This window comes from Lynx rufus, unplaced genomic scaffold, assembly GCF_022079265.1.
Source record: "Lynx rufus isolate CCGP_SWC_20201006 ecotype Redwood Valley unplaced genomic scaffold, mLynRuf1.p SCAF_18, whole genome shotgun sequence".
Classification (NCBI taxonomy): domain Eukaryota; kingdom Metazoa; phylum Chordata; class Mammalia; order Carnivora; family Felidae; genus Lynx; species Lynx rufus.
The window spans coordinates 22,593,030-22,603,429 of NW_025814832.1; the positions used below are offsets into that span (position 1 = coordinate 22,593,030).

At 58.9% G+C, this 10,400-nt stretch overlaps 1 protein-coding gene across 1 annotated transcript; it reads right to left on the bottom strand.

Annotated features, from left to right (window-relative positions):
* Positions 1-640: 640 nt before the first annotated feature.
* Positions 641-5,596, bottom strand: TMEM92 (transmembrane protein 92). The gene is made up of 5 exons (XM_047080462.1): positions 5,528-5,596; positions 2,249-2,274; positions 1,329-1,403; positions 1,004-1,199; positions 641-776 (listed from the first exon to the last, which is right to left on the bottom strand). Exons 1-5 carry the CDS (start codon positions 5,594-5,596, stop codon positions 669-671), a joined length of 474 nt encoding a protein of 157 aa, XP_046936418.1. The 3' UTR covers positions 641-668.
* Between the last annotated feature and the right edge of the window lie 4,804 nt (positions 5,597-10,400).

A 10,400-nucleotide genomic window follows, 5' to 3' on the forward strand; every position in this document is an offset into this window, starting at 1 on the left:
CTTTACCAGAGGGTGGTTCACAGATGTTCCGTCCGCCCTGGCTCATCATCAATACATCAATGGTGGGATTTGGGGGTGTGGGGACCAACCCCCACCATCCCCCCCCTCCCCACCCCCGCAGTGTCTGGGCTCACTCCCCAGTCACCACCCCACACAGCCAGAGGCAGACTCTCAGTGACGATCAGCTCAGATTTAGTGAGTACACGTTCGGGGGTAGGGGGCAATGGGGTCTTCCCTATTCAGGTAGACCCAGGGGTGGCTCAGAGCCCACGCAGTCCAATCGCGCATGAAACAGGAGTGCCCTCTATGATATCTCGGAGCTGGCTGCCCAGCCAGGATTTGTATACCCCCCAGAAATGGGGTTCTCTCCGCTCCTCAGAGTGGCCCATTGTATTGTCAGGCACCTCCAAGCGTTGACATGTTCCTCCTGGCAGCCTCTCACTTGGGATAGGGGTGGGGGGGTGGCCGCTGACACTTCTGACCGGCACTCAGGACAACAGAGGCGGCTGGTGGTGGAGCGGGAAAAGCAATAAGTTAAAACCAAGAACAGCAAGAGACATGGCAGGACGGATGGGGGCATCACGGGGGTCCCAAGAGTCTCTGGCTTGATCCAGGAAGCACTGGGGAGGAGGTGGCCGATGATGTCGTAGCTCCAGGCAGGAGGTGGCTCAGAAGGCTGGGTTGTCGATGCCCCTGGGCATCCCTGAATATTCTTCAGGCCTGACACTGTAGGGAGGGGGCGGCTCCATGGGGGGCAGGACGGGCTTCAGAATAATCTGCAGGGGAAAGAGGGAACACAGAGTCTTCTCAGGGCCTGGCAGCGGCCGGCACCCGCCAAGTGCCGGCCGTGCGTGTTTGCCAGGGGGAGGGGGGACCCAATGGTGGCTGCAGGGCCCTCTCTAGGTCCAGAGGCCTGGGGTAAGGAGGGCCTCCCTGTAACCTGGACAATAGGGAGGTATGGCCAGCTGAGGAACTGAGCAAGGAGTGGGGCAGAGACACCTACCTCGCTGTAGGGGGGTGGGGGCTCAGAGGTGGACGTCCTGACCCTCTCTGGGGGGGCGATGGAGGGCGGCTCCGGGGGCCCCTGGTGATCTGCTGGGGGGTCCTGCTCCTGTTCTCTGCAGCTGCGACAGAACCGCTTAGCGAGACAGCAGATGCACAGGAGGGGGAGGATGATGAGGAAGGTGATGACGAAGATCCTAGGGCGAGGAACCATCAATATCTCCCTGAGTGTCTGGGCTGTCCCGGACCCCCCCCCCCCCCCCCACGGTGGGCAGGAAGGCCAGTCGCCCTGAGGACTGCGCCCAAGGAGCTGGCCCTGGGCTCACCTCAGGGGACTGGAGAAGAGCTCATACTCCTGGCAGCAGCTGTCACCACAGCATTTGAATCCTCTGGGGCAGGTGCTGGGGGAGCAAAGAGACACTGCTGGTCCCAAGGTGGCAGGAAGATCCCGGCATCCCCAAAACTCACCCATTTCCTGGGGCCCAAGCCACGCCCTAGCAGCGGGGCCCAGCGGGAGGACACCTGGCGCCGGGACCCAGGATCTGGCTTCTAGGCTCATCTCACTACTTGGGCCAAGTTCCGCTCCTTTCTGGGTCTCACTTTTCCTCATCCATAAAGTGGGTATAATGAATGTTCTGTCAACATCACTGAGCAGGGGTGGGGGAGCACGTGGCAGTGGGTGCCAGGGCACTCTAAGGAGATGGCTGGGGAGGGGAGCAGTGGCGACTGTCCCTGAGCTAACTCGAGGAGCCCTTGCCGGTGCCCATGGACTACGACGAGGTGGGAAGGACAGGGTGTTCCCGGAACACCCAGGGCTGAGTTGATGGAAACATTCATCTGCTCAGGGACCACCCCCTCCTCATTGTGCTCAGGCTTTTTGGCATTTATATATTAAAGTTGGCACAGATGGTTTGCCCGCCCCACCCAGGGTGATGGGGCGGGGGGGGGGGGGGGGAGCCCTCAAAGAAGAGACAGCAGAGAGAGGGGTGGGGATTAGGCTTTAGACCCGCCCACAGGCAGAAGCTGCTTGGCTGGAGAAGGAGGGCGGGGCGGGGGTGGGATGGGAAACGCATTGGTGGGGGTGGGGGGGAGTGGGAAATGCGTTCAGGCTAGAAGGGCAGTGGGTGAGGATGATGGATGAGATGCTTTTCTGTCCCCCCCCCCCCCCACCCATGAAGGCAGACAGGGCAGGATTTGGGGTGTCTCTTCCTCAGACAGGAAGTTACAGCCCAAAGCCCAGACTTACAAGAAGAGACCACATTTGGCTGCAGCCTGCGGAAGAAAAGAGGCAGAGGTTAGGGGCCGTGAACTGGGGAGGTCATCTCTACCCACCCGCTGCCCAGGTGCAGAGGCTGCCGCAGGTTCGCAGTGGGTCAACCCCTTCCTGCTCTCCACCTCACTCCAGGTCTAGGGCTGGAGCCCCAGCTGACACCTGCGGCCCCAGCCCTCCTTTCTCTCCTCACCACACCCCCACAACACCTCCACTCACGCCCAGGTCTGTCAGCCGGCGCCTTCCCGCCACCCCTCCAATCGATCTCCTTTCCATGTGACCACGGTGGCGGTCCAGGGCACCAGCAACTCTCCTCCGCACCCCCCCCTTCCCCGAATCACTCCCCACACTGCAGGCAGGTTCGTATCCAGCAAATCCGATCGCCCAAAACCTTCCTGGACGCTCCCTTCAGTGGCTCCCTGTGCCCGGGCCCCCAGCGATCAGCTGCTGCCCCCTTGCCCTCTTGCCCACACATCCACAACCACTGGGAGTCCCTTGCACACGCCTGGCTGTTTGACACTTGCGGGTAAAGGCAGACCACCTTCCTCATGCCTTCATGATCTGCATTCACCTTTCGGATCCCTGCCTGGCAGGGGGTGGAGGGAAGGAGGAGGGGGGGGTTTCCTCGGTCTTTGAAGCCACCCAGATCCTCCCCTGTGGGCTGGGTTTCTCTCCGTTTCTCTTCTGCACCAGAACTATACCCATCCAGGCTCTAGTTTCAGAATGTAACCGGATTAATAGCAATTATGTGTCTAAGCCCTGCCTGGAGCATTCTTTCCCCCAGGTATCCTAGCTCCAGCACCCCCTTTCTGCCCCTCTTACTTAAAAATTAGGGGCACCTGGGTGGCTCAGTCGGTTAAGTGCCCGACTTCGGCTCAGGTCAGATCTCATGGTTCGTGAGTTCGAGCCCCGCGTCGGGCTCTGTGCTGACAGCTCGGAGCCTGGAGCCTGCTTCAGATTCTGTGTCTCCCTCTCTCTCTGTCCCTTCCCTGCTTACACTCTGTCTCTCTCTCTCTCTCTCTCTCTCTCTCTCTCTCTCTCAAAAAAATGAATAAACATTAAAAAATAAAATAAAATAAAATAAAATAAATAAAAATTACGTCCACTCCCCCAAGGCACTCCTTTCCCCTCACCGAACTTAAGTTTTCTCTCACAGTTCTTACCCACATCCAACATACTACACAGTTCCTTTTAGCCTGTTCATTGTCTGGTCAGAAGAAGGTAAACTCCAAGAGGGCAGGGATTTTTGTCTGTCATCACTGTTGAAAAACCCAACAGCCACAATATTGGCAGAATGAACTAAAGAGCCTTCTCAGATGACCTGGTTTCCTTTCCTCCTGGCTGCTCCTCAACTTGGGGGGGGGGGGTGGTGAGAGATGGCGATGGCGGGGGTGGGGGGGGGATTCAGGGGTGGGAACTCCTTAGCGGAGGAGAGGTTATCTGTCACTCTACCCTAGCCTCTGGGGACAAACAGCCACAACACGAGCATAAGAAGCCAACTTTGGCCAGACTACCGTGTCTTTGTACCTTTACTCGAAATAATTCAATCACATCTCAGTTGCTAACAACAGTAAAGCCAAGAAAACCAGTGACAACCAATGACTGTTGGGCTGATTCCCCTTTTCTGGGCTCAGCCGCAGGCCAGGCGGAAGCCTCCCCCCACCCCAAACCTTGCCCCCTGGGGACTGGAGCTGGAATCATGAATGAATACTCCCCCACCCCCACTCCCCCACCCCCGTCGCTCCGTGATGTCTGGCCCAGAGAGAGTGAGATCTTCACAGCACACAGGGGCAACTGCAGAGCTGGGGACAGACCAAGGGGGTCCAGGCACTCAGTGGGACCCTCTTGCCCCTCAGATTCCGGACCCCACTTTCCTGGGGTTTTTCTGGCTCCCAACGAAGAAGGACAGAACACAGAAAGGTTCAATCAAGAGTTGCTGTTGGGGAGGGCAGATCTCCCAGATTCTCTCCTCCCCCCCCCCCCCCTTTAACCTGGGGCAGGTCTTGTCTGGGGTGGGTCAATCTGAGTTTTTTTCGAGCGTCACTGTGGTTGTAAAGAACCTCAGCTTCCGTACACGTGCAGCGTGGATATTATCAGCACCTGCCCCCTGGGGCTGCTGGGAGAAATCAAGAGGATGCTCAGCTTAGTGTTGGTACAAAGGGCTTGCCTAGACTAGGCGGAGAAGGAGCTTGAAGGCTTCGGGGGCAGAGCCAGGAGAGTCTGCACAGTTGTGTGAACGTGCCCTGTTCTGGGGAGGGGGCCTGGGATGTCCTGGCACTCTCTCTCTCTCTTTTTTTTTTCTTAATGTTTATTTATTTTTGAGAGAGATAGAACACCAGCGGGGGAAGGGCAGAAAGAGGGAGACACAGAATCCCAAGCCGGCTCCAGGCTCTGAGCTGTCAGCACATAGCCCTACGCAGGGCTTGAACCCAGGAGGCAGGGCTGGATCATGCCCCAAGCAGAAGTCGGACGCCCAACAGACTGAGCCACGCAGGCACCCCTGTCGCAGGCATTCGTAAACAGAAGTGAGAAATCCCTGTTTTAGACCCATGTCAGTTGCCAAGATAATCTGCCATCCCAGGAATGGACAGATTTCCCGCATCATTTTCAGAGTTCAACGGAGGAATGGGAGGAAGGAGGGGGTGCTTAATCCCTGCCTCAGGCTCAGAATCACTGATTTCAGAGGTCAACGCAGCCTTGGGTCAGGCAACCAGCTCAAGTCCTGCACAGACTAGAATCCTACCCGCGGCTCCTAGAAGGGGTGGAAGGAGCCTTCTCTCCCCTAAGGCACAGGCAGAGACACAGTCCCAGAGAGGGCCAGAGCTTCTCCCAAGGTCACCCAGCACTAGAGGAACAAGACAGTCAGGGAGACGGGCTGGCCGGGCGTCCAGACCTCAGTCCCGGCTAGTGCCCGCTTTCGGACTAGCGGGAGGAAGCGGGAAGGATGAGCCCAGGCTAATATGAGGGTCAAAGTCCCCACTCACAGACAGGCGCTAGGTGTCAGATGGTGGTGGGCGGGGTCCAGGGCCCTCTACACGGTCCCCCCACAGGCGAAGGAACCCAGGCTTTCTCAGGGCCTTCCTCCGCTGCCCCCACCTCCACCTCCCAGGCAAAAAGAGAAAGGAAGTTGCTAACTGTGTACGGTCACCAGGGAATCCTGACAAAGGACGGTGGTGACGGCGCTCCAGAAGTAGGCCCCTGACCCACAAAGTTCAGGGCCCTGGAAGTTCTATAGCTTACCTCCCAAGCGCTCACCTGTTGGGGGCCAGCCAGCAGGCTGAGCAGCAACGTGGGTACGAGGCCTGGGACCCAGGTGTCGGACATCCTGGCGTGGGGGCCACAGAGCTTCCGTGTGTGTAGGGGGAGGAGGGGAGAGGCGGGGCCACGACCTCTCCCACGTCTCTCCACCTATGGGGCCCCGCCTCGGGCGGGGGCGGAGCTTAGGCACCCGCGAGGGGCCGGTCGTGGGACAGGGCGGGGGAGGGGAAGAAATCTGGGTTGGGTTTTAGGAGGTAGAAGAGGTTAACTGGAAAAAAAAAAAATTGTGGGGTCAGTGCTAGACTGCAGAGCCACTCCTTGCCAATCCCCGCTCCTCCACCCCTAAGTGAGCCCGGGCTTGAGAGGGACAGTGCTGCGCCTGGCCCGGGGCCGGGATGGGGGGATGGGGGGATGGGGGGGTAGGGGGGTGGGCGGCGGGGCGGGGGAGGATGCCGGCGAAGCGACCCGCCCGCTGTAAGTGCCTTTCCACCTGGGTTTGCGGGGGGCAGTGGTTGCGGGAGAGGGAGGAGGAGGCTCGGGAGTGGATTGAGGGCATTGTATGGGGTGGGGTGGGGGGTGGGGATGTGTCACCTTCATTTTTGGCCAAGAAGGAGGGAGAGGCGGCCTGGTTGATTTCAGGAGCACAGCGCTAGTACACTCGCGTCCCCCGGCGTCCCCTGCAATCCTGGGAGGATGTGGGGACACACTTCCTCCATTGGACTTGGGGGAAATTAAGGCCCAGGGTTAAGAGCCGCGGCCGCTGGGGCCAAGCGGAAGCCAGGCGAGCAGGGGAGCGGCGAAGCAGGCCCATCCGGATTCCTTGGAAAGACCCCGCGGAGGCTGTCCCGGCTGAGAGCGCCGGATTCCGACCCTCGGCGGCCGCGCCCCAGCCCTCCAGGCGCCCTGTGCTTCCCGGCTCCGGCCGGCAGGTGGCAGCATCGCCCAACGCGGGATTCCCACGGAGTCCCACAGCGCTCGGCGGGGACCTGGGGCCGGGTCTCCCCGAGGGAGAGAGCTGGCTAGCGGGCGGGATGCGGGGACGCCTCGATGGGCGTTGGGCGCAGGGTGAGAGCCAGACACCCAAAGGCGGATGAGACTTGGGGACACCGTGCAGGAGTTGGAGAGATGGAGCCCGCCCCCTGGGGAGAGGGCGAAGGGGAGATGATGGGTGGGTGCTGCTCCCGGCCTGGGGAGACGCGGAGGGCTCCCGGAGAAGCTCGGTTCCCGGGTGCTTAGGCGTCTCCTGCTGGGTCTCAAGTCGGACTTTGCCACTGCAAACTATCCCCAACTTAGTAGGGACGGACAGACTTCCTCCTCGGGCTGTCCTTTCTTTTTCTCTCACGGCTTTCTCTTTATCTCTGGCTCCCATCTCTGTCTTTAACCTCTCCTTGTGGCTCCCCATTTCTCTCTCTCTCTCTCTGTCCTCCTGTTTGTTTCTGCCCATCACTGTCTCCACGCGGTTTGTCTACATTTCCGCTTGTTTTACCATCTCTGTGCTCCTCTGTTTGTTAATCACCGCTTGTCTCTTTTGGAGTCTGTTTCTCTGTGTGTGTGTGTTTCTGTTTCTTTTGTCTCTCATTTGGTCCTGTGTCTCCCTGACTGTGTTTCTCACTCACTCTCCTGGACTCTCTCTGTCCCTCCTTCCCTGTCTCTGTTTCTCATTATCTCTTGGCCCCTTTTTGCCTCTAAGGACAGAACCTTCCAGTCTCCTGATCCTGGTGGAATTAGGGTCTGGCCCCAGAAAATGCCCTCTATTTCCAGTTCCTGGTGATTCTGAACTTGGAGAAGGTCCTGGGCAGGGGCACCTCTTCTCTCCTACCTATGCAGTTGGCTCTGGCCCCAGCTAGCCCCTCTAACAAGTCCAGGGAGTGCTGGAACCTTCTCCCAGCAGCACCCCTACTGCTGCCTCCTTAGTGGGGTTGTTGCTCACTTGGGCTTCCCTCCTGACCCTGCCCTTGCCCTGTCGCACCAACACACCTGGCCTAGGGTGTCTCGCTGGGTCCCCTGCTACTCTGCCCAGGCTTGGAGACCTACAGAGTCATGGCCTTTAGGGGAGAGAAAGATGGGTGAGCTTAAGGGAGGAGGGCATCCTGGTGGGGTTGGGGGGGGGGCGGAGAATGGCAGGGCTGAGAAGGGGACAGAGGACTTGGAGGGGTAGACGTAAGAGGCTGTGAGGACTGACTAGATGAAGGGGCCAGGCAGGCACCAGTGCCCTGAGGAGGGGCAGGAGGAGGGCAGGAGGCTGGCGTGGCTCCCCTCTGGCTCTCTGGCATCCACCTGACACAGATCTAGGGTTGCCAGACAAAATACAGGATGCCCAGTGAAATTTGAGTTTCGGACAAACTGAATAATTTCTTTAGTACGAATATACTAAATATTCCTATGCAATATCTGGAACATACTTATGCCAAAATCTGTTTGTCGCTTCTCTGAAATTCAAATGTAACTAGATGTCCCGCATTTTTATTTGCCAAACCTGGCAACCCTACCCATCTTGCTAAAATGTCATAGGGACAGACATCTGAGAACGGCTACTCCACCCACCCCCTGCCCCACATCTCCCCAGTGGGAAAGTGAGGCTCATGGGGTGGGGTCCCGAGGGCATCTGGCACCTGCCCCTTGGGTACGCATTTTTTTTTCATGACACCAAACTGCCTTTCTGCGTGCCTTCCTGCGGTTGGGGACAGGGCAAGGGACCTGGAGGCGGGTGGTCCCAGCTCAGTCAGGCCAAGAACACCAAGCCCTGATGTCAACATCCATCATGGCTCCCAAAGGCCCCAGCATTCTTGGTGGGTGAGGTCGGGTGGTGGTGGGGGCGCAATGGGGCCCCCGCCTGAGCAGACAGGGGGCTTTCTTGTCTAGAGGGAGGACCGTCCGGCGCAAGGACAACATCTGTTCAACACTTAATCTGGCAATGGGGGGGGTGGGGAGCGTGTACATGCGTGCACGTGTATGCTCAGGCACGCAGGGCCAGGAGGGCAGGGAGGCCCGGAGACCTCAGGCAGTCTGTGGGTCCCTCTAGATTCCAGGCCAAATTCCATCTGGGGTTTCCCAAGAGCGGCTGAGTCGAAATGTCTTCATACTCGCTAGCTGCCTCCCCGGCCCATTCACCAAAGAACGAGCTGATTGTCTACATCCTACAAACGCCCAGCTGCAAGGGTCTTGGAGGTCAGCTGGTCCACCGGCTCCCTTCTCGGGGAAGCCAACCGGAGCCCCGAGGGCCGGGAAGGCCAAGCCACACGGGATGTTGGGCTGAGTCAGGACCAGAACCAGGCAGGTCTCGAGACCCCACACCCAGAGGCAGCCCCCGAGCAAGAAGCTTCCCCGGGGGCCCGCTTCTCCGGATGAACTCCTGACAGGGGGGGTGGGTGGTTGGGGTGGGAAGGCTTGCCCAGCCCCGGGTGAGAGGGAAGAGCCTGGCTGATCGTCTCAGCCCCTCCCCTGTCCTGTGATGGCCACGGACACCCATAATGGCTTATGGCATTGGGCTGGGATCCTTCTTTTCAAAGCCTGCAGAACATTCTGTTCTAGCCCAGCTCTGCCGGCAGGGACAGACAGTATTATGCTGCGTCGGTAAGTCTGCCACTGCCGTGTGCCGTGTGATCCTCGTCAAGAAGCTTCTAACCTTCTCTTTGCCTCTGTGAACCCTGTGGAGGGGCGTGGGGGTGGCAGACAGGGCCTCCTTTGTCACATGGGGTCACCGTGAGGATGATGTAAACCGCTCGCTGTCAGCATACCGTGATGGTAAATAAATGTTAGCTTAATCATAACGAGCAATAAATGTTTAACTCCCGGCAGAGCAAAGGGGCCCCAAACTCCTTCTCTCCATTTCCCCTGGAGGCAGAGTGAGGTACCAAGGAACGAAGGGTCTTGCTCCTCTCTGAGAACCTCTCTCGGTCCCCTCTGGATGGGCCACCAAAGTCCAGCTACGGTCCCCCCCAGAACACCCGGCTCCTAGCCCCCTCTGCTGCTGGTCAAGTGAGTCTGGGCCAAGGAAGAGAGCGCGGGGCCCGTGACCTACCTCAGAAAGAGACCTAGAGAGTCTCCTGGAGACTCACAGGGGACTGGTTGCGGCCAGTTCTCTCCACCTAGAAACACCTGTTCCCAGACCCCCTCCCTGGAACCTCACAGATTCTCACCCATTTTTCAAGGCTCAGCTCAAATACGACCTCCTCCTGTAAGTCTCCCAGGACTTGGATCTTACCAGCCAGGCCTTTTCTCTGGGCCTCTCTGCTGGCCCCTGGCCATTCTCCCTAGAAGATGTGTATACATGTTCTAATGTTCCCACCAGGCCGTGGGGGCTGGCCCAGTTCTGATTCATCTTTCATTTCCCCATGGTGCTTTGTTCCAAGTAAACACTGGTGCTGTTGTCACTGAACTGAAGCTGGTTGGGGGCCTCCCAGGGTCAGGGGCCAGATTTCTCTAAGGGGATAGGGAATGAAGTCCCCAAACCCTTGGTAGGGGGCTCTCATTTGGGGGCGGCGGGGGGGGGGGTCCTATCCCAGGCTGCGTGGCTTCTCATCTTCAGTGGCTGCGTGTTTTCGGGAATCCACTTCTTCCCGCCCCCCGCCCCACCAAGTGTCCACATACCCTCTTAAGTGGGTAAGACGGCTCCCTAGGGATCAAGCAACTCCCACAGGGTGTGCTGCAAGGAGGGCCTGGCTCACTGCCCACCTTCCAGGAGGAGGCAGGATGCACGTTGGGTCGCCAACAGGAATGCTTGGCCATGGAACCAGGATCTGAGCCTCCTTCCCAGCATTCCTTTGGAAACTGAAGTCCAGCCGTCCCTCACGCGCCCAGGATGGGGAGATGACTTCTAGAGTTGACCCCGCGTCTGAGCCACCAAGGTGGGGGCCAGGCGGGTGGAGGG

What these genes read in the sequence shown, in the direction of transcription:
- TMEM92 (XM_047080462.1), bottom strand. Translation starts at nt 5,596, where the DNA reads ATGTCCGACACCTGGGTCCCAGGCCTCGTACCCACGTTGCTGCTCAGC. An exon ending in TGCTGGCTGGCCCCCAACAG is followed by an intron (nt 2,275 to 5,527) that starts GTGAGCGCTTGG and finishes TTTCTTCCGCAG; the next exon opens with GCTGCAGCCAAATGTGGTCT. An exon ending in CTCTTCTCCAGTCCCCTGAG is followed by an intron (nt 1,200 to 1,328) that starts GTGAGCCCAGGG and finishes TCCTCGCCCTAG; the next exon opens with GATCTTCGTCATCACCTTCC.